The 24,388-nt window shown below is 38.6% G+C and overlaps 1 protein-coding gene across 11 annotated transcripts in view; it reads left to right on the top strand.

The window, feature by feature from the left end:
* PPP2R2B (protein phosphatase 2 regulatory subunit Bbeta) overlaps window positions 1-24,388 on the top strand; it is a 482,712-nt gene that overhangs the window by 218,345 nt on the left and 239,979 nt on the right. For 2 of the 11 annotated variants that reach the window (XM_019028143.4, XM_019028142.4), the window contains one exon: window positions 3,702-3,786. The exons of the other annotated variants lie outside the window; for them this stretch is intronic. In XM_019028143.4, coding sequence (XP_018883688.2) covers window positions 3,750-3,786 — 37 coding nt within the window. In that variant the 5' untranslated portion in view covers window positions 3,702-3,749. The remainder of the gene's footprint in view (window positions 1-3,701; window positions 3,787-24,388) is intronic. 11 annotated transcript variants of the gene reach the window in all.

The following is a 24,388-nucleotide window of genomic DNA, read 5'->3' as shown; positions in this document are numbered from 1 at the left end:
TGAATATGCTTTTCTAAATTTGATAGGCCCAGGGAAAATGTATACTTAAAATAGCATGATGGCTTTTGTTTTACCTGTTTGTGTGGACCTGTAAAACGTTTTAAGATGAGAGCTATAAAAGGAAAAGCAGGATGGTGGTGCCACATCACAAAGCAATTTTAATCTGCTAGATACCTTGAGAGGAAACCATAGTCCAAGATAAAGGTAAAATCACTAGAAAAATTGTTTTCCTGATTTTTGTGTTTTTGCTCTTATACCTTTTGGTTGAATCTCTCCAATAAGATGTAAAAACACTTAATAGTGCTAAATACCATATTTTCTTCATCTCTCCAAGGTAAACTTCAGATAGAATTTCTTTTTTTCCCCTACACAAAACTGTCCTTCATACTACCTCCTTTCCCTGATGTTCTAATCTATACATAGGCCACATTCTACTCTCTGATGTAGACAAGCAAGAGACTTGGCACCTTGAAATTTGAATAGAAACCCAAAGAGCCCATGTTGTTGAGCTGCTATTTATGTCTTGTTCATTTACATGGTAGTTTTGTGATATTCCTTGTTGCTTTCACAGAAAGGTTTCTCAGGCTATTTCATACCAACATGAACTTATCTGGGGGGTTTGCCGCGCTTACTGGCTCTTGACTCCCTCTTTTTTTAAACTTTTATTTTAGGTTCAGAAGTACATGTGTAGGATTGTTAGATAGATAAGCTGCATGTCACAGGGGTTTGCAACATGCACATTATTTGGTTACCCAGGTAATAAATATCTTACTCCCTCTTAACCATCAAAACAACTGATCAAACAATTCAGTTGTCTTTGGCACTGCTGATAGTTTTCAACTCTAAAGAATTGCCCCTTCCTCTTGCTTTTAAGTTAGTTCTTCAATAAACCAACTTCTCCAAACAGGTTGATACATTAGCAGCTAAATATTAGGCAAGGAAGGAGTTATGTAAAATAGTAATGTCATCTTATACTTGTGGGAGGGGTTTTGTATTTCTGCAAAGCATTTTCACAGCTCTTATCTACTCTGCTCAACAAATATAAAGAGTAAATTTCCTTTATTCTCATTTTTTCAGTGAGAAAACTGAGATCCAGTGGAGTTAATCAACTTGTCTGTGATCACATACCTAGTTTATGGTGGAGAAAAGACTGAGGTTTAGAGACTGATTCGTAAAACCGAGCTCTTTCTATGATATCGGAATATCAGATAAATCAATAAACTCCCAACTAGATGAAATCTTATAGTCTTGGAAAAAAGTGCATCTGCTTGCTGACTCTCTGTAAGACACTGACCACTAACATTTTTAGAACAAGGTTCTTTGGGTGGAACAACTTGGTGTGCTTTACACCTTTGATTTTGGGGCTTGGGCATGGGTTGTGTCTCATTCCTAAAGTCACTCATTGTTACTCTTGCCAAGTGGAAGAGTCTCTGGAACCACATTCCTGGACAGTGGTGCAAGCCTTAAAGCACTAGGATTTGGTGATAATAAAGACATAGAGAAGCCAGTGGATTTACTTCTATGTCATGGCTGTATATTGCGCTCAAGTATCTAACTCACAGATATCTACCATTTGGAATGAGCAAGAAAATAGGTAAGAAAAGCAATGGATTGATCATCATCAACACCATTCTGATCCCCAGAAACTAGTCACTAATTTACTAGTGACTAGTAAACAACATTTACTGAGTACTGTGTGTATTTTTTTGCCTCATTTCCATTTTATTATGTAAGCAGTGAAATCTTTGATAAGAAGATGGCCTCATTACTTAAATCCTCTAACTGCAGTTGCCCCTATGTAAAGTTAAGACAATAGTAGTAACTACTTTCCATGGTTGTTGTGAGGATTAAGTGAGATAATACTTGTACATGGCTAGTTCAGTCCCTGACACAGATTAAACATTCAGTGAGTAGTTGGTTGTTTTTAGTAGTTTTAGAAGACTTAAGTGGTCATAAGTATTATTTGCACTGGACCACATACACTTTTACCCTCCCAACCCTAGAGTTTAGAATTATATGAAAAAAGTAGTCAAGAAAACAGACTCTGGAGATGACTGGGTTTGTATCCTGGCTCCACCACTTGCTAGTCCTTGGGCAAGTTATTTAACCTCTCTAAGCCCAGGTGCCTCATCTGTAAAATAAAGATAACAATGCTTAACCTCATAAGGCTATTGTAAGTATTAAAAGTGACGGTGCCTGTAATGTGCTCAGGACAGTCCCAGGAAAATAGTAGGTAGTAATTGCTAAATGTTAAGCTGTATTTTTATTAATGTTAGTACAGTTGGCTGGGCGTGGTGGCTCATGCCTGTAATCCCAGCACTTTGGGAGGCCAAAGGCAGGCAGATCACCTGAGGTCGGGAGTTCGAGACCAGCCTGACCAACATGCAGAAACCCTGTCTCTACTAAAAATACAAGGTTAGCCAGGTGTGGTGGCACATGCCTGTAATCCCAGCTACTAGGGAGGCTGAGGCAGAAGAATTGCTTGAACCTGGGAGGCAGAGGTTGCAATGAGCCGAGATCGTGCCATTGCACTCCAGCCTGGGCAACAAGAGCAAAACTCCATCTAAAAAAAAAAAAAAAAAATTAGTACAGTTATGTATATGTCTTAAGATATTACCATTGGAAAACAGTTGTTTTGATTACAAAACAGAGGACAAATAAGTTAATACACTAACCTTAATCTTTGATCCAGTATCAGTACTGGCTGGTGGTGATTTTATCTCTTTTAAATAACAAACATAATCTGTTAGGTTGGATTCTTTTTCTGAATATGAAATGAAACATTGAGGAAACTAAAACTCATTATCTACTCCATGCACCATCAGCAAGATATTTAAGGATAATAAATTTAAGATACTAAAAAATTAACAATAATGGACTAATTATGAACCTTTTGTTCTATATTAGTGGTATGTTGAAGCTTCCCATTAAGGCCTAATTTTTTTTTAATCTTACATGTTTATTTTGAATATTTCTTCTTATATTACCTTGTTCATAGTTTCTCGTAGGATATAACCTCATACTTCCGAACGCTTGCAGAGAAATGGGGCCATTTCTAACCAGTGAGGTGACTTACTTCTGCTCCTGAATAGTTCCTATTGCATAGAAGTTGTTCTGCACCAGAGCATTCTCTCTTTCACCCACTGCTCCTAGCCCTGCACCATAAAACCTTACCCCAAACGCTGAGTATCCTGTCCACAGGACCCTACTTTGGCTATATGAAGCCAGCTCTCCTGATCACTACAGCCTCTTCAAAACTCCCTAGATGCCATACAGCAGCTGTTTTCAAACTTTAACGTGCATTAGAATCACCTGAAGTATTTGCTAAATACAAAGTTCCAGGCTCCACCCCCTCAAGCTTAGAATAGGTCTATAGGCCTGTGAGTTTGATTTTTTCAGTTTCCCAGGTAATCCTACTGCTGCTGATGATGATCAGGAGCAACACTTTGAGACCATGGCTCTCTGTCTGTCTTCTCAAGTGAGAAGGCAGTCCACTTCAGGTCGACGGGGCTGAGGCAAGGAAGCTTTTACAGTGTTGATTGTGTTAACTTGTTAGCCTGGATTTTGACAGGCCTGGAGCAAACTCTCCCAAAGAGATGGTAGGGGGTATGTGGAAAGTGTGTAAATGCACCTGTATGTTACCAAAAGTTGAAGCATCACTACCTCCTGGAGTCTGGATCTGAACCCCATGTTTGTCACAGGAGCCAAGGGAGAACCCAAGACAGAGAATAGTGGCCCAATAATGAAGCATGAATTATCCAGATGAAAACACCTATGGAAATAAAGGTATTCGTATTATTATTTATACCTACTTTTCTTGATAAAGTAGCAGTATAGAAGTGTTAAATAGTTCCAATTGCTTAAAATTTGTTCCGTGGGACACAAGTTAATTTACATTTTTTAAATAGTTATTGTACATAGGAAGCATAGTTTGATTTACTATTTTAAGAACAAGAACATATTTTGACCAAATGTACATGGGGATGATATAACTGGTTATAAAATTACCAGGAGAGAGAGTGTTGGCTAAACAAGAATAGAGCCTGCTTTATTGACGTTAGGTTTGTCAAATAAGCTAGAGAACAAAGTAGATATATTAACTGCTCAAACAAAGAAAAAGAGCTTGGGGTCAAGAGACAAAAAGAGCTTCTTGGGGTCAAGAGGCAAAGAAAGAAAATATGGGCGTCTTACTTTGAATATAATGAAGAATAAAAGGTATCACTGAACAGGTAATTTCCAATGAGAAAATAGATCTAGAAATCACTGTGTAGGAAAAACAACTTCTCACCTGTATCAAATATTCTAAAGCCCTTTCACTATTAACTCCTAAGTAGTTACACTTGATTTGGATGAAGTAGCATGAAGGCTTCTGCTAGGCTTTTTTATTCATTTCTCGATACAGTGTGTGGTGAGGCTTTAGCTTTACAGCCTCCACATTTGGCTATATTTTGGGATAATGGAAAATAAAATTTAATACAAAAGAACTGTATTTTGATTTAAGAAAGAGAATCATCAGAGATTCTCTTTAGAGGTGGAGTTTGTAACAGAGTTTGTATGAACCCTGAGAGAGATCAAAGAGTACAACATTCAGAAGAGAAGAGCTCCCTTTAATAAAAGGAACGAAGGGGGAAAAAGGCTCTAGATAAATATTTTATCATAGAGCTAATAAAATTTAAAAGGTGGTCACAGATCAAAAAGGGAAGAAAACAAAAAGCAGGTATGTGTGTATGTGTATGTATATTGTGTTTGTGTCTGTATGCATATATGTTTGTGAATATTCTCCATCAGACTATGGATAAAGATGTGTGAGGCATTTGTGTCCTAAGGGAACTATGCAACGTTAGCATTATGCACTTATATAGACTCCATGCAGGTGATATTTTTAAATGTGTTTTTATATAAAATAATAAGAGAGCAGGGTTTGTTTTTAAATAATGTTGGTGATGTGAGGTAGATTTCAGCTCTTCCCTTGCTATTGAAAAATTACCTTTTGCTGTCTGGTCTATTTGAACAAAAGGCTTACATCTGTTGTAATTTCAATGTACGATTTTTTTTTCCTTTCTACCAACTAAGTAACACTTTCAGTGCATTCTAATATAATATTGATTGGGGGTTTGAGTTTTATTTGGTTTGCCCTTGATGATGTTACTTTAATGAGATGAAACTGAATAGCTTTGAGTGGATTTCCCTGGAGCTTCCAACTTTTATGCCCCCTATTCCTCCTCCAAGATGGAGGGAGAAAACAAATGGAAGTATTTTGTTATTTGGTCAAATTTTATGACTTGTGTCATATCAGACTCAAAATTTCTAAAAACATAAAAACTGCGAGAGACAGTTCAGAGTCCAAATTTTAAGAGCTTGTTGTGAAGAATAGCCAGGATAAATACCTGCTTTTCACTGTGCCTCATTAAGTCCAAATGTTTCTGAAAAATCCCTTCAAAGTACAAAGACAGTGCCCTTCTCCAAATTTGGAGGGTTGGTGACTATATAAGCATTGTGCACAGCTTAGCAATCAGTGTGAGGTACAAGGTGAGTGTGTGTCTATACACACGTGCCTCTGTTTTAATATAATGTAAGAATCACTTCAAGGTGTCATTTTCACAAGTTTAGTTACTTTCTTCAGAAATTGAATCTATTAGAATCTGGTTAAGACTGCCTTGATGAAAAGAGGTTGGTCAATGGGTACAAATATACGGTTAGATAAAAGGTATAAATTCTAATGTTTGATAGCAGAGTACAGTGACTGTAGTTAGCAACAATGTATTGCATATTTCAAAGAAGCCAGAAGAGAGAATTTGAAATGTCCCCAACACATAGAAATAATAACTACTCAAGGTGATAGATAACCCGAATACCGTAACTTGATCATTATACCTTCTATGAATGTAATAAAATATCACATGTACCCCATAAATATGTAACATATTATGTATTTTAAAAATTGCCTTGAATTTCTGACATGAGGTTATGATTATTTAAGAGCAGTATAAGACATGAAGCCATGTAGGGCTCTCTCTGATTTTCTAAAATCCATTCCAGTGTGAAATAATAATTTAATGTGTGTCAGCAGATTGGGAATGAAGAGTCTGGCATCCATCCTTTTACTTATTAAGTATTTATTGTGCACTTACTATGTGTCTGGTGCTGTACTCGGTGCTGGGGATGCAAAGGTTTAGTATATAGACCTGGTCTCTACTGTTAAGGAACTTGTGGTTTAGTAGGGGACACATACAGGACAACAGGCAATTATAATGCAGAATGAGAGGTTCTCTGATGGAGGAAGTACAAGAGAATGTGAAATGACATAAGAGGGCTCAGAGCAGGGCTCATGAGGAAGCAGATGGCTAAACTGAGACCTGAAGGATGAGGAGGAGGGAAGAAGAATGAAAAGTATTCCAAGCAGGGAGAATGGTAGTCAAGATGTTGGTTAGTCCCACCTCAGTTATTTAGTAATTGGGTGACTTCAGGAAAAAGTCTATCTTAGATATTTTATTTTCCTTATTCTGTGGAAGATGGAGATGGTGGCCATAGTGGATACTGCTGCTGGTGGAAAAAAAAAATGATAGCAGTTAATATTTATTGAGCACTAATTATGTGCCATGTAGTGTACTAAGACCTTTACATGCATTAGTTACTCAATTAGGGTTTTGAAATCACCTTTTGAGGTAGGCATCATTATTATCTGTTTCACAGATAAGCAAAGAGAAGCTCAGAAAGGCTAAGAAATTTGCTCAAAGTCACCTTATTAGCAGTAGAAAAGCCAGGATTTGAAAACAGACAAGTTTAACTTAGAACCTGTGTTTTGCACCATAACTATACTATTCATAATCTAACTTTCATAAGCTGATATAGAGATGAGCAGGATAATGGATTAAAAGGACTTTTTAAACTACATGGAACTCTATACTATCATTATGCATTTTAAACTGGGGCATAAATCACATGGTTGGTAGCTAGTCCAGAATAAAAAGTAAAAATGATTGCAGCAATATATGTGCTGCCATTTCTTGATTTGTTAGCAATGCCTCTAATTCTATGGCCTCAACACATTAGTAGTCAAAAGTGGCATTTCCTAGGGGACACTTTTTTGAAGTAACAGAACATTAGATAAGTTGGACCATGGGTTTGCTCCTAAATGGCAACTGCTATGTTAGAAAGTTCTCAAACATTCCTGAGATCTTTAATCTCTGTTAATCACTCCATGCCCCTCTGTGACTGCTCAGCACAAAATGAAATGGAGGCTTGGCAATTATCCAATTCCTTTGAAGAATCTTGCCTCTTAATGCTGATAATCCAAAGCTCCAATTGCACTTTTAAAAATTCTAGATTACCAGGTTCACTCAGGTATACATACTCTCTACTCTGCCTCCACTTTTTTGCCAAATAGACCTTTTTCCTGTCACTTCTATGTTTCTGATAATTCCCAATGTGCTCCCTGCATTTATCTGGACTCTAATCAGCCATCGTATTGTGAACTTAGGACCATCTATACTATTGTCACATAAGCAGGTTCATGTTGCTGGCCAACACATTAGCAATCATTGGGAATTGTTGAGAATGTCTGGAGAGAGGTGGTCACACAATCTTTTGGCACAAAGAGCATGTCTCCACTACAAAGGCAAAGACTGGTTCTACAGTAGGCAGAACCACAATGAACCAAAATAATGAATTCTTCTGCATCATAGTTCGATTCTAGAGGCTAATTGTTAATTTAAGTCCTGCTCGTGGCCTGATAACGGGGCTTTCCTTTTGGAAACTTGACGGAGCTAGTGTGAAAGGCAAGACTATTATTCAGATATACTAGTGAAATGCAAACAGTTTCACATATTAATGGTCACTAATGACCTGTAATCAGGCTATGATTTGTTAGGTTAAAAACAAAGGCATGATTAGTTTATTTGTTCAGGAGTGTAAACAGAGGGCTTTGTCAATCTGCAGATTGTTCTTCTCCATTGGAGACAGTAGGCTGGAACATTCTTCTTGAGCTGTGGCATTTGGGGACTGCATTTTCTTTTCTTGAGATTATCCCAGCTTCCTGTCCCCTCATAAGCCTGCAGCCTTAATCAAAATGGAATGAAGAGGATGCTGTTATTGGTCCCTTTTCTCTGTGGCTTTGGTTTTTGATAAGTGAGCCACTTTAATTTTACTTTTTTTCTTTCAGCTCCACTCTGGTCTCATGCTTCAAATAGCTAATTTTCTCAAAGCATCCCCATTTCTTCAGCAAACATTTAACACATAATTGAGGTCAAATTGTGCTCCAAATGCTATCCTAGACCTCAAGGATTTTGATGATTATCAAGAGAGTCCTAACCCAATCTGAAAAATTTACAACTTCTCCACAGATGTCGTAAGATTTTCTGTACCACTAACAACTGCTTGTAAACTTATCACTAAAAAAAAAAAAATGAAGACTCTCTTGAAATGAAACAGCTGCTCTGTTGAGATGCATCTTAGAGAGCAAGGCACTTTGATCTTTTGGGGTGCATCAAAGCTGACAATAGAGATTTTGAGGTGTTATAGTGACTCCTTAGAAAAGGTATACCTTGTGTTTTGCCTACACTTATTTAATTTGAGAAAGTGAGTATATATAAATTCTTATAGGAAACCATGGCATTAAAACAGAAAATTCTTTACTCCTTCATCAAGTAAAAAGAAAAGACTGTGATCTACCTGGTACCACGAAGCAATAATGATGCAGGTTATCCCAGTGAGGCATTTGGATCACTTACAATCATTATGAAGCAATGGGCATGATCTCACTCACATGGAACAGGATCTCTTTCCTTGTTAGCACTAATAGCAATCAGCAATCATTTTATTTACTCATTTGTGTGTTGGTTATCCTCTCTTCTTGAAGGTGAGCACCTGTCTCTCTTGCCTAGTGTGTATCCCAGGCTCTAACACAGTGCCTGGAATCTAGTAAATATGCTCAGTAAATATTTGTTAAATATTGAATGAAATCCAAGGCCAATGATGAGAGCTTGAGCCCAATAGTAGCATTTGAGATATTGTGAAATAAAGAAAAATTACTTAATAAACAGATCTCTGAGGGACAGAATTAGGAGATGATTGGCACCATTGTGAACCTTTACTGCATGAGATTGTTTCTTCATGTCCTCTTATGTCCACTTCTATGTAATATTGAATAATATTCATTTCGATATGATAAAAAGGACCTCATGTTTATTTGGAAACTACCAAACCTGGCAGTGATGTTTATTTACTCATCCTTGGGGTGACCAATCAAATTTATTATGTGAAATGACATATTCTTCTGAATCCAAAGAGGACTTTAATATTCTAGAAAGTCTTTACAGCAGTATGGATAGATTGCGTGGTCATTTTTCAGACATTTACTTGATAGGTGTTTATTGGGCATTTATTGTGTGCCAGCTATGGGGTTAGGTACCAGGAATATGGAGTGACAAGGCCCTCTGGGGAAATATATTAATAAAGAATAATAAAGATAAATGTACAATTGCAACCGTGACAAGCACTCTGAAGGAAGAGTTAGTGGTACTCTGAGAGTGTGTAATAAGAGGATTATTGGACCTAGACAGGGAAGGCTTCCCTGGTGAAAGAATAATTGCTAAATCCAAAAGTCATAATAAGAGTTAGCTCTGTTGAAGAGGAGATGGGAAGATGACCCAGGCAGGGAGAACTGCATGTACAAGGGCTTTATGGTAGTAGCAGTAGAGAGAGTGTGTGTTCAAAGAAGTGAAAGGTGGCCAGTGTGGCTTAAGTTCCCACAGGATGGACATTAGACAGAAGCCACATCTTGCAGAGTCTTGCAAAAATGTATGAGCCATTTTTGCTTTTTATCTTATGAGTAACAGGAAGCCATTTAAATGTTTAAATGTAGGGAAGATTGGGGAAAGTGACCAAGTTTGCTTTTCAAAAATACTATTCTGGCTGCAGTGCAAAGAATAGATTGGAAAGGGTCTAGAATAGATCTAAAGAGACACGTGATTTATTCACATGAAACGGACACAAAATGTACATAATATATGCCCACGTGAAGCAGTCCCTGCATAAAGCATGTACCCTAGCAAAAGATTCAAGATGAGCTCTTCCGTGGTATAATATAAACCTCTTCAAATTCCTCTGTGTCACCCACACACGCTTACCCAGACATAAATTAGCATCGTTAATGCAGAGTGTCACATTAGAGCCCAGTTATACTTCCAGCTGATGCATCACTTTAGCACCTTTCCCTTTGTACTTTACCCTCCACCTTCAAAGGCTGTTCTCAGGTCTTATTTTCCTTCCTAGAAGTGTGAGATTGGTTTTTGTGCTGTGCTATTGGAGTGATCCTCCACTTAGACTGTAATCTGCCATGGCTTTGTGCCTGTTTGTCAGGAACTTCGAGGATGTATTAAGACATTATACAGGGTAGAAGCTCTATTTTGACAATGATTATGCCTATTATCTATTTTAATAAATGTAAATTGCTGTGGAGAAACAAACCATTTTATGCCACTTGAATCCTTTTCAAGGAAGCCTGAATCCTTTTTGCATGGCTTAGATGTATTACTGTCATTTTCCCTTCACTGGGTTGAATAAAAGCACTTAAATCAGACCTTTGTTAGTGCACCCTCTTGTACTGTTTGCCCTAATAAGTTGTTGTGATTTTAGTCTTTGAAATCCGTATTTTGTAACATTTGCAAATTTATCTGTAGTCCCTTCCAGAATTGAGATTATGGGGTAAATTCAACAGTAAGTCAACATGTACATTATATGTGCCAAGCACTATACTTGAGATACAGCAGTAACTAAAGCACTAATTCTGCCTTTAAGAAGCTTACAGTCATTTCCCACTAGTGGAGTGAGAATTTACGGATAAGCAAGAGGAGGATGTTAGAATGCTACATGTGGTAATGAATTAAAGTTAGAGACATCAACAAGAACCCCTGCTTAACTTTATATATTCACAAGTGACTACACATAGAAATATTTATGTAGATATACATAGGGTTGTATGCACACATATATTTCTTTCTGTGTCAGCTGAGAGGGCCTAAAAGAAATGGCATCCCAGTAGCAACTAGCACCCAGATCTTGATTTCTAAAACCATTCTTTAATAAAAGGAACCAGGAATTCTTGAAGAAATGTCTGATGCTACTAGTAGCAAAGGAAGTATATGAGTCTGGAGCCTCTATAGAACCAGAAAGTAAAGAAGTACTGAAAAAAAAGGAAAAAAGCCTGCACTGATGGAGGTATGTCAAAAGGACACAAAAATCAACTGGAAGAGCTCCTAATGGCCAAAGTGGAACAATCTGAGCAATAAAATATAGCATTGAATTCTATCCCAAAGTATAAAATCAATATGCATAAATTCATACTGGTATAAGTAAATAATTGAATAAATAGGAGAGGAGGAGAAAATCTCCCATGCAGAACTCCAGATAAATTGTGCAGATAACATACCCTCAAAGAAGACAGCAAGTTGGCATAGCTCCCTAAGCCTTAAGGGTGAGCTGTACATCATGACTTCCTTCTAAGGGTGCAGAGTACAGTTTGGAGGAGAGGGGAGTAACTTTACAGTGGAGAAACCTGACAAACATTTCTTCAGCCAGGTGATCAAGTCCAACATGAAAATAAGGCATGTTGATGTAGGTACCTTTGATTGATGTGATAGGATGGAAATGGCACTTTATCTCTGTGGCCTTCAATCATGAGAAAAACATCAAATAAATTCCACTGGAGGAGCATCCTACAGTATACCTCACTGCTATTCCTCAAAACTGTCAAGATCATCAAAGGTAAGGTAAGTCTGAGAAACTGCCACAGCCTCAAGGAGCCTGAGGAGCCATGACAACTAACTGTAATGTACTATCCTGGGTAGGATCCTAGAGTAGAAAAAGGACATTAGAAAATTAAGCAAATCTGAATGAACTATGGACTTTGGTTAATGATTACATACCAATATTGCTTCATTACTTATAAAAACGTACCACACTAACATAAGATATTCACAATAGGAGAAATCCTGCAAGAGGTATAGAAGAGCTCTCTGTACTATCTGTTCCATTTTTCTGTCAATCTAAATCTATTTTTAAAAATAAAATCTGTTAATAAGATTAAAAAAAACTAAAGAATAAGAAACATACAGTCTAGTAGGGGGAGCCAGTAAGTTGGTAGGCGATTGTAACGCAGGTAAAACGACGGAGTATGGACAGCTATTGGGAAAAACATGATGTGGCATCTAACTTGTCTTTTAAATCCTGATTTGATGACTTTGGGAAAATTCCCTAAACTTGCTGAGCTTTTGTTTCCTCATCTCTAAAATGGTGATAACACCTGCACAAGTCAACATAGGCTGCCAAGCCAAGCCGCAGGAGCTCGTATCCCCTGCTATGGGGCTAGGTGATTTACTAAATCCATCTGGGCTTTAGTTCCCCATCAATGAATTGGATAATAAGAGAATAATATAATAGGAAAATAATAAACACCTACCTTAGGGAGTTTTCCTGAAGCCTGAGAAAATATATTTAAAGTACTTGAAACAAGTCTTGACACACAGGACTTAAATGCTGCTGCTGCTGTCTGCTCACAGGTTTGTGGTGAGGATTCAGTGGCAGAATTGTGGAGAGTGCTTAGTGCATGCCTAGGTTTGGGCATGTGGCTTCTGTTCTACATCCACCACCAACAAAGCACAAGCCCCGTGGTGGGTTCCTGGAGGCCAGGAGATGCTTTCACTTGCAAGGCAGGCACCTATGTACCAGACACACCTGCTACTTCTAACCTTAAGCTGAGAATAGAGTAGAAGTTGACCAGATAAAAGGAGTGTAATGGATGTGGGTTCTGTAAAAGGAACAAAATCCAAAAACCAAAAGAAGCATGGCACCTTTACAGAACAGCGGAGTTCAGAATGACTGGTGTGAGGAGCCTAAGAGGAGGAGGAAGTAGGCAAGAGGAGGAAGTAAGTCTATTATGTCAGGAATTAAAGGCTGAATTGAAGATTTGAACTTTATCCTGGGGTTAGTGGACAACTACAGGCAGGTCAAGCAAGAAGGCAGCATGTAAGACTTTTCACTGTCTATTGTTGGAAAACAATGAGACAGAGGTAGAAGACCAGTTAGGAAGTTACTTCAGTCATACAGATCAGTTGAGAGATTACGGTGGCCTAGATGATGGTAGTAGCTCTGGAAGTAGAATTAAAGGATTTGAACAGTAGTGTAAATAATGATTCTAAAATTATATGAAGATGTTTTCCCACCCATAGTCTGATGTATTATAGTTTATGATACTTGAACAATGTTCTAAGATCTGCATGAGATAAGAATACTGTAGAATAACATAAGAATTTAAGGCAGTGGCTTTGGGACTTCTAAATATTTTTCACTCTCAATATATACCATTATAGGCAGGTTTAAGAAAAAGTCATAAGCATTAAAATCAGATTAACTCTGAAATGATGAGAGAATAGAGGAATATTCTAGACCAGCATCATTCCAAGAGATCTAACATAAGCCACATATGTAATTTTAATTTTTTAGTAGCTACTTTTAAAAAAAAATAAAGAATACAGATAAAATTAAATTTTTTTTTGAGACAGAGTCTCTCTCTGTTGCCCAGGCTCGAGTGCAGTGGCATGATCTAGGCTCACTGCAACCTCCACCTCCCAGGTTCAAGCGATTCTCCTGCCTCAGCCTCCTGAGTAGCTGGGGTTACAGGCACGTGCCACCATCCCCAGCTAATTTTTGTATTTTTAGTAGAGACGGGGTTTCACCATGTTGGTCAGGCTGGTCTCAAACTCCTGACCTCATGATCCACCCGTCTCGGCCTCCCAAAGTGCTGGGATTACAGGCATGAGCCACTGTGCCTGACTTTTATTATTATTATTTTTTGAAATGGAGTCTCACTGTGTCGCCCAGGCTGGAGTGTGGTGGCGCAATCTTGGCTCACTGCAACATCTGCCTCCCAGGTTCAAGTGACTCTCCTGCCTCAGCCTCCTGAGTAGCTAGGATTACAGGTGCACACCACCATGCCCAGCTAATTTTTGTATTTCTTGTAGAGACGGGTTTTGCCTTGTTGCCCAGGCTGGTCACGAACTCCTGGGCTCAAGCAGTCCACCCACCTCAGCCTCCCAAAGTGCTGTGTTTACAGGCGTGAGCCACTGCACCCGGCCAGATAAAATTAATTTTAATATTTTAATCCAATGTATCAAAAATGTTCTTCTAATATCTAATCAAAGTGACTATTATGAGATGTTACATTCTTTTTCTCATATTGTCTTCAGAACTCAGTGTATATTTTACACTTACAGCACATTGAATTCAGACTGGTGTCATTTCAAGTGAGCAATAGTGTCCCGTGGTTAGTGGCTACTGTGTTGCACAGTACAGGTCTGGAGCTCCCAAAGTTAGTCAAAAATAGTTTAGATTTACACTTGCTGGAGGAATTCTTTTTCAAAACAAGTTAATCAACATTCCTATTCTAGTACATGCACATGGGAAACAGAATTTAGTGTACATACTCAAATTGCCTATTTCACTGCATGTATATTTTTCGAGCACTCACTGTATGGTCATGGAGCATCAACTACATTAGCATGAGTGATGGTTCACACACTGGAGCTCTAATCAAGAGCTAAGCACGCAGTATCTGTCCTTCAGCTTACACCTTTATGGAAGAGACACAAATAAAACAGAAAATGAAATAGTCATAAATTGGCCAGGTGTGGTGGCTCAGCCTGTAATCCCAACACTTTAGGAGGCCGAGGCAGGCGGATCACGAGGTCAGGAGATCAAGACCATCCTGGCTAACACGGTGAAACCCCATCTCTACTCAAAGTGCAAAAAAAAATTTAGCCAGGCATGAACCTGGGAGGCGGAGCTTGCAGTGAGCCAAGAGCATGCCACTGCACTCCAGCCTGGGCAACAGAGTGAGACTCCATCTCAAAAAAAAAAAAAAAAAAGAAAAGGAAAAGAAAAGAAATAGTCATGAATTATGCTATGATGAAAACAAAAGAGGGGTTGAGATACTGGATAGTGATGAGATGGCTTTAGATGATTTCAGTTGAGATGACATAAGCTGGGAGATAAAGAATGACAATGAGCCAGCCATACAAGAATTGGTGAGAAAGCTAATCAAGTAGAAGAAACAGCATGTCCAAGAGCCCTGAGGCTTGTCGCATGTGCAAAGAATCAAAAAGTGAACATGGCTGAAAGCTGGTGAGGGAAGGAGAAAGTGGTGTGAGATGAAGAAGTGGCCAGAAGTGGGATCTCATGGACTTTGTAAGCCATGGAATGGAGTTGGAATGTTATTCTAAGGTCTCTGAAATCTACAGAGCTTTAGGAGAAGGGGCTTCTTGATTAGGAAGACTGCCTTAACCTCAGGTCACTGTGTAGGCTAAAGGTAAAAATGCAATAAATGAAAGTTGGAAGAAAGTTCTGCAACCTCACAGGTTATTGAGAGAAAGATAGAATAAGGTAGTGAAAATTCTGGAATGACAACTTATTGATCTATAGATGCAAAGTGCTGGAAAGAAAGAAAGAAATGGGGTTGCTAAACCCAGCTGGCTTTGTTGAGCTGCTCTTTGTAAAGGAAGTGCATACTTTCAGTGTTCAGGGTGCTTTCTGCATGGAATCTTAAATTTGTTTTCAAAAAACTAAGTTGCACAGAATGGATCCGGGCATGCAGGTCTTCTGCCCTATCTGTGGTTTCTGGTTTTCCAGATAAATGGTTGACTGTTCTTGAAATGAATGCTCACAGGTGCATGATGACATCTTGCTGAGGGTCCTGCCAACAGTTTGTGTAGGTGGAGAAAGAGCAAGAATCCAAGGAAGCTAGGAGAGAAGACAGCCTTTTATTTGTCTGGCATTTTGGATGTTTCAGTATATTTTTGAAATCATTATCTCAGGGTCATGATAACTCTGTAAGATAGAAGAAGCAAGTAGAACCATTCCCAAGTTATAGAAGAATAAACGGAGGGTTTGAGAAGTGAAGGGTTAGTTTGTGGCCAAAATAGACAGTGAGATGATATCATCTGATTTGTACTTTTTTCTCTTGTGTGAGAGAACACCTGTGACTATTCTAATCCTACATTAATCTGTTACAAATCCCCTATTTTAGCAATGTATAAAATAAGGTCTAAGCTCATTGGGAATAAATTCCCTTTGGGGCTATTTGAAACCTTATCTACTCTATCACTGCAGGGTAAAGAGAGGGTGGAGTTGTTTTATATTACACATTATTGGTAAAGCAATTTGATTGTAAGCTTCCAAGTCTGGGTTTATGTACTTCACCTTGTATAGTGCTCAGTAGGCTACAATGATACTCACAAAGTGTCATTAGATACTGAAAAAAAGATGTAATCAAGACCCAAATTGATCATTATTCACTGATCCTGGCATCTGGATAATTTTAAAGTTTTTTTGAGGCAGAGTTTCGCCCTCATTGCCCAGGCTGGAGTGCAATGGCACGATCTGGGCTCACCGCAACCTCCGCCTCCGAGGTTCAAGAGATTCTCCTGCCTCGGCCTTCCGAGGAGCTGGGATTTCAGACATGCGCCATCACGCCCGGCTAATTTTATATTTTTAGTAGAGATGGGGTTTCTCCATGTTAGTCAGGCTAGTCTCAAAATCCCGACCTGAGGTGATCCACCCGCCTCGGCCTCCCAAAGTTCTGGGATTACAGGCGTGAGCCGCCGTGCCCAGCCAATTTTAAAGTATTAGAACAGAAAAAAAATCTGCATTTCAAAATTATTTTAATATAATTTACTAACTGAGACTGTCAGAGACAAACCTTCTAACAGTATTTAGTTGTTATTAGCAGATAAGGAGGCCGTTATCCCTAGCAAACTAATGCAGGAACAGAAAACCAAATATGGCATGTTCTCACTTATAAGCGGGAGCTAAATGATGAGAACACACGGATACATAGAGAGGAACAACGCACACTGGGGCCTGCCAGAGGAGGAGAGGTAAAATTAGATGACCAGGAAAAATAATGAATGGATACCAAGCTTAATACCTGGGTGACGAAATAATCTATGTAACAAACCCCCATGGCACATGTTTTTCTATGTAAAAAACTTGCACATCCTGCACATGTACCCCTGAACTTTAAAAAAAAAAAAAAGAGCATGGAGATATTTTTTTGAAGTGTGTCTTTTTTTTCCCTTTTTCTTGAATTATGGTTAGAGTATGGTTATTTGGAAATGAAATAAATAGCAAGTTGACTGTGGTAGATTTAGAATATAGGCTCTTATACTTTTGGGGATGTGTGGGGGTGGGAAGGAATTAGATTAAAGCTCTGGCTCCTCTCCATAGGGGGGAGAATTTGAAGAAAGCTGTAAATGTACAGCAGGCCATATAATTTTGGACTATGAATTCCCATGAAGTCGATTCCTCAGTGGCTGATCAAGCACTTCCAATTGAAGAAGGTAAAGGTTGGAGTGAACAAATGTACACAACTTAGCTGAAGATAAATGTGCAGTACTTTAAGGGGAGGATGTTGTATTCCATGCCAAGAATGGAATGTGGTTGTTTTGGCTTCACAGTGATGTGGCTAGGGAGTATGGATGAATCCCTGTCTCAGAGTACTCACCTCTGAAGTTTGCCCAGTCTAAGTACAATTTAAAATTTTAAAAGATTTCTGATATCGAATCTCTTTTTTCTTTATATTTTCATTATACTTTAAATTCTGGGATACATGTGCAGAACGTGCAGGTTTGTTACATAGGTATACATGTGCCATGGTGGTTTGCTGCACCCATCAACCCGTCATCTATATTAGGTATTTCTCCTAATGCTATCCCTCCCCTAGCTCCCCAACCCCCAACAGGCCCTGGTGTGTATTGTTCCCCTCCTGTGTTCATGTGTTCTCATTGTTCAACTCCCACTTATAAGTGAGAACATGTGGTGTTTGGTTTTCTGTTCTTGTGTTAGTTTGCTGAGAATGATGGTTTCCAGCTTCATCTATGTCCCTGCAAAGGACATGAACTCATCCTTTTTAATGGTTGCATAGTATTCCACGGTATATATGTGCCACATTTTCTTTATCTCCCATTTCTGGGTAGTAAGAGGGGAAGCATCCGCTGTCTGGGTTGTGATTACGTCTTGCCCATAGGGAAGTTTGGGAGGTAGGAATGAGGAATTTTCACAATCGGAAAATGCAAATAGTGCATTTTCTCCCTCTCTTCCTTTATTTCTCTTTGCTTTCTTTTGTGTGTATGTGAGGCAGTGGAAGCTAGTTGGACTGAACAGCTTCTTTAAAAACTCTACAAAGATATAAAAACCAATGACCTTTTACCCAAGAGTAGTTAATGCTCCCTTTTGGATGAGATGGGACCCAAGTAAAATTTGTACTGGTGAATAATGAAGCAGTTCATGCAGAACTACATGCATTCAGAAAGAGAAGGCATTATTATAGCTGGCTTCTGCTTTGAGTTTTGGTGCATTTGATCTTTATGCACAGGAATAATAGAAGGCATTGAATAATCCTCCATAAGCTTCAAGTGTCTAGGCTCAAATTCCTCTTTTTTCCCAAAAAGCCTCCTTGACTTTGTTACCTCTCCCGAATCCCTGCATTAGAGACTCTAGTTCAAAATTTAATGCTTGTAATACAGCATATTGGCCAGTAATGTTTAATACATATTTGTCTTGTTTCATCTCTTTGTTTAGCCTCCCTAAAGGTAGATGTATATCTCCCTTCCTACAGAGTAAGCTCTATCAGATTAAGGACATGTTTGTTTCTTTTATTAGTCTAATACCATCACAATGTCTCACACATTACAGACAATGAATAGATTGTTTTAGAATGAGCAGTTCTGATACTTCAGCATCATTTATATCTTTGATTTCTATGCTACATATACTATACTTGCTGGCTGGTAATTAAAATGAAAAGCAGTTTATTTTTGTTTTGTATAAAAACAAATCGGAGTCAAAATAGAACTATTTGAATGGGGCAGTATCTGAGTCTGATTTTTTGAAGTCTGCCTGTCACAGCTGACGGACCTCCAAACCCCTTTGGGTATTTTAGGAGTGTCTAGATGTGTGGAACTGTCTGTTGATTTTATTTTTAGTGATGTACTAGGGTTGTGCTTTTAAATCACAGTTTGACTCAAAGGAGAGATTAATTTGGTTATTCTGAAGACAAGGAAAAGAAACTAAGATTTATTAAGCCACTACTGTATGCTAGGCACTGGGCTTTATAAGTTTAGATATGTCATTTCATTTAATTATAAGAGCCCTGCATATAGTATTATATTTTCTTTTCCATGTAAAAAAAAGATTCCAAGGGGTAATTAACTTACTTGGACTTTAAGCTCTGTAAGGACAACGTGCCTGGCACAGAGGAGTCACTCAATTAAATGTTTGTTATGTATATTCAAGGGAACTCAATCAGGCGGCAATTGACAAGCCTGCATTTGAACCCAAAGCTGTTGGTACTTAAAGCCCATCCTGTTTTCACTACTGCTGCTCCTTTAAATAGAAATTCTCATAGAAAAAAACAGAATCAACATAATTAACTTTTCATTTTAGCTCTCTGCTCTTTTAGCTCAGCTACACAAGACTCAAGTTTTCAACATTTGGCCTCAAACACCATTTTCCTCTGTTTGTACTATTTGCCCAGAGATGATGCTAAAGATACACTTGACTTCCTGGCAACAACTCAGAACAATTGTGTTAGAACATGCTCTTCCTCATACCCTAAGGAAGTAAAAATAAATGTTTGGAAAGAAGGATGAATAAAACTGTAGAAATGGTGACATTTCGCATTCTATTCTCTGCCCCTTTAGAAAGGCAGGGAAGTTGTGGCTGTCCAAACACAGCCAAGAAGTCAGCAAGTTAGAACTTCATCATGGTTTTTATCATTCCAGTTTTCAGACGTGTTTGTAATGTAAAGCTGACTCTCCAAGTTGCTGATGATTTTTTGGGATGGTCAGCAGATTTAGCAAGTCCATTTCTTAAGTAAAAATGAGATATTAAATTTTATAGGGCCAAGCCCTGGTTCTTACACTTACCTCCCAGATGACACAAAAACATGATTTTTAATTTTTTGGAAATTGCATATACATTTTATTATTTTTTTGAGATGGGATTTCGCTCGTCACCCAGGCTGGAGTACAATGGTGCAATCTCAGCTCACTGCAACCTCCATCTCCCAGGCTCAAGCGATTCTCCTGCCCCAGCCTCCCGAGTAGCTGGGATTACAGGCACATGCCACCATGCCCAGCTAATTTTGTATTTTTAGTAAAGACAAGGCTTCACCACGTTGCCCAGGCTGGTCTCAAACTCCTGACCTCAGGTGATCTGCCTACTTCAGCCTCCCTAAGTGCTGGGGTTACAGGTAGGAGCCACTGCACCCGGCCACATATACATTTTAGGACTCAGTTTGAATCCATATGTATTTGACTTGAGTATTGCATAAGTAATGTTTGCCTTCCTGCCACCCCCACAAGATCGAATAGACTAGGTAGGCACATGATATCTGAATGAAGAAGAGTATTTAGGAAGGCACAATTAGAACAAGCTTCTAATTGGAAGTTATAAGAAGGGAAGGTTGGAAATCAGTATGTGGACGAATTTTCTAGTGTTCAGCCTATCAAAGAGTGGCAGGGACTGTCTTGGGAGATGGTTTTCTCACAGGGAGGATGGACATTCACTTTTCAGAAATGTTGAAGAGGCTGTAGTGAGGAAGATTGGGCTAAACCTCTAACGCTGCTTCAGATTTCCCAAAATACCCTTTGCCTTGGGAAGGCAGTCATTTGTTTTTGTTTCTTATTTCAAGAAAACCTTGTCAGAAGAAACAGAAGAGAGGTCCAAGTTATAATATATGAGGAACTATTTAAGATTTGATGGACAAATTCGTACCTATTAATCATTAATGTGTTAGCATATCACTTTCTTAACTCACTTGTGTAGCTCACCCTTCTGTCTAGTCTATCCTCATTCCTCTTTTTGTATGCTTTCCTTCCCATTATGTAACTCTGTCCCATTCGTCTCTCCCTTCCTTCTTTTTTTTCTTTTTTTTGAGATGGAGGCTCACTTTGTCCTCTGGGCAGGAGTGCAGTGGCACATTCTTAGCTCAGTGCAATCTCCGCCTCCCAGGTTCAAGCGATTCTCCTGCCTCAGCCTCTGAAGTAACTGGGATTACAGGCACCCACCATCATGCCCAGCTAATTTTGTATTTTTAGTAGAGACAGGGATCCACCATGTTGGCCAGGCTGGTCTTGAACTCCTGACCTCAAGTGATCTACCCACCTTGGCCTCCCAAAGTGTTGGCATTACAGGTGTGAGCCCGGCCTCCCTTCCTTCCTTCTAAGTCTGTAACCTTGGGAAATCCCCTAACCACCCTGTATTTCACATTTCTCTCTTATAAAATGGTGATGTTAGTAGCTCCTTGAAAGTTTGTCACAATATAAGTATTAGAGACTATATGCAAATACCAACACAGGGTCTGCCAAGCTGTAGATAACTATTTTTTAAATTCTTCTTTCATTTATTCATTCAACATATAAAGATTTCTTTAACGCCATAGGACAGGGGCATATGGGGCTCACTGTTAGGAATATGAACACAGAACCTACTTACCAGGGACTCATAAAATAGTATGAGAAGAGACACTGCCATGTAGGTCATGGTGCTAGGGAACAAACATGCCCCGGAACTCAACTCAGATTCCCAGGTCCCTGCTAAATCAGTTTCTCTGATACCGTTCTTCTCTACCTTCATCAATTTGAGAAGCAATTGTTCCCCCTTGTGAACTTCCTAGAATTGTGCTATTCGACAAGATAGCCATCAGAAGATATGTGAGTCTTGTGCATGTGAAATGTTGCTATTTCATTTGAGATGTGCTGCCAAGTGTAAAATACACACCAGATTTAGAAGACTTAGTACAAAAAAAATATAAAATATCTCAACAATAATGTTTTGATATTGATTACATGTGGAAATGGTATTTTCGATATCTTGAGTTTGAGAAAATGTATTATTAAAATTAATTTTACCTTTTTTTTACTTTTTAATGTGGCTGCTAGAAAATTTTAAACCACATATGTGTCTCACATTTTATTTCTATTGAACAGTGCTGTCCCAGCACTTCACTGTGCCACCTTATAACCACATCACTTTCTTCTCCCACCCCCATACAACTAACATACTATACAGATGCTCTTCAACTTACCACAGGTTTGTATCCTGATAAACCCATCATTAAGTTGAAAATATCTTAAGTCAAAAAATGCATTTAATACACGTAATCTTCTGAAAATCATAACAAAGCCTAGCCTACTTTAAATGGGCTCAGAACAACTTACATTAAACTACAACTCATCTACTACAAAATCATCTCATGCAAAGCCTATTTTTAAAGTTCGAATAGCTCATGTAACTTATTGAATACTGTACTGAAAGTGAAAAAACAATGATCGTGTGGATACTCGAAGTACATTTTCTACTGAATGTGTATCACTTTTGCATCATCGTAAAGTAGAAAAATCCTAAATCAAATCACCCTAAGTCATAACTGTCTGTACTTGTGGATTATTTTTCCTTCTAAATTTTAAACTCTTCCAGGATACTATTTATCACTATTATTGGTGCTGCTAGTTGTTGGCGTAGCACCTAAAACCAAGTGTTCAATACATATTTGTTGAATGAAGAAATGAATGGATGGACAGGAGCTGTTTTCTGAGGTATTAGGAACTTCAGAGGAACATAATCTTCCAATGATTTTGATGCAGAAGGCAAGTTCCATGGCTGCAAATTGTCAAAAAGTCAACGTCTTTCACCAAGATAGTATGCCCATTACGTTAAAAAAGATCTAGCCAGAAAGCTAATCAATATGTCCTAAGACTACATCTGTGTCTGTAGCTATCTCTCTGAACTTTGGCAATGACTTGTTTCTACAAAGAACCGTTCTCAGCGTCCCACAAATGTTTGCATTTTGAAAATGACAGAGACCAGGTTATTCATTAGGCAAAGCCACAGAACCTCAAAGTCTCTGTCTCTCTAAAAGCTGAGTCCAGACACAGAGAGCAGCAGTTGCTAAAGTATTCATCCCGGAAAAGCAGGCAAACAGCACTCTTCTAGGAGCTGAGCCGGGTCAGCTCAACTTTACAAAATACAAGTGGAGTCCAGTTCGTTGCAATTTGGGACAGTGCCATCTCTTAATCTGACTCAGCACCTTAAACAAAAGAAGTGAGAAAATAAATGCAATTCTTGCCATCCATCCCAATACTGAAGAGCCTTGAGAAGAGTGTGGTGAGCCACAGCCAAACTGTACATTGTAAGTGGTTTCCCAGGAGTTTATACTCCAAGTAGGTGGGGGATATATGTGTGGTAAGGATGGGGAGTGAGGTAGAATTTTTTTCAAACATTGGAAAACGTAACCAGTGACATACCAACTGTAATAAATTTGTTGGCAGCTGCATGGGGAGGGGATAGTAGGCAGAATTACTCTGAAGACCTTATAGGGAATTTTCTGTTACAATTTAGCAAAATGATAAGATAAAGTAATATTTATTGAATATTTATTATGTGTCAGATATATGAATTATTACATATATATATATCACCAACAACGCAATGCGGTTGGTGGTGTTATCATCACCTTCTTACAAATAATGGAACTCAGGCTTCGGAAAGTTTCATAATTGGTCCCATAGCTTAAATCGGTGGAACTGGGATACCAACCCACATCATTAGGCTCTAATTAGCATAATGTCCAAGATGTCTTTGATGCAGAATTAGTAGCATCTGTTTTCTTTACAATAAAGTAGTTTCTGGTTAACAACATTAAGAGGAGGGAACATTGCCAGCCTTATTTACAAATGATGAATCCTTTACCGATATCTGTACAGTACAGTGTAAGCTGGAGAGGAAGCGTGGGAGAGTGGGAGATGGTTGGGCTGGCTCTGGAACCTGGGTCTGTCTGGCCCAGGCACTGTGGCTACCTTTCTTGGCTTCCGTTTCTTCATCAGTAGACTGTGAGAGCTGGAATACACTGAGTTCTAAGGTTTTATGCAGTGTTCTAATTCTCTGAGACTGGCAAACCTGAGGAAAAGGAGGGGTGTGAAGCAGTGATCTTTCTGCCCCGAGTTCAGTATGGACAGGTGACAAACCAAAGATGTACATGTTTGCTAGAACTCAACACGCTTCATGAGGGTGGGGCCCAGGTCAACTGACCTGCTGAAGTGGGCTCTATGCTTCCTCATAAAGTGGTGGATTGGGAAATCAAAACACTCCCTGAAATTTCTGATTTAACTTGGCCATATTTCATAATTTCAGTATGTTTCTTGATGTATTTTTGAGGAAATATTTTAATATTTTCCCTCAAAATATAAGTGAAAAAACAATATAATACATTGTTTATTATTAAATTGAATTATTATTAAGTCATCAAAATTTTTCTGCTACGGTATAACTACAAGTG

Source organism: Gorilla gorilla, chromosome 4 (genome assembly GCF_029281585.2).
Source record: "Gorilla gorilla gorilla isolate KB3781 chromosome 4, NHGRI_mGorGor1-v2.1_pri, whole genome shotgun sequence".
In the NCBI taxonomy this organism is placed as follows: domain Eukaryota; kingdom Metazoa; phylum Chordata; class Mammalia; order Primates; family Hominidae; genus Gorilla; species Gorilla gorilla.
The sequence above is the reverse complement of the archived record's forward strand: the minus strand, read 5'-3'. Positions and strand labels throughout refer to the sequence as shown.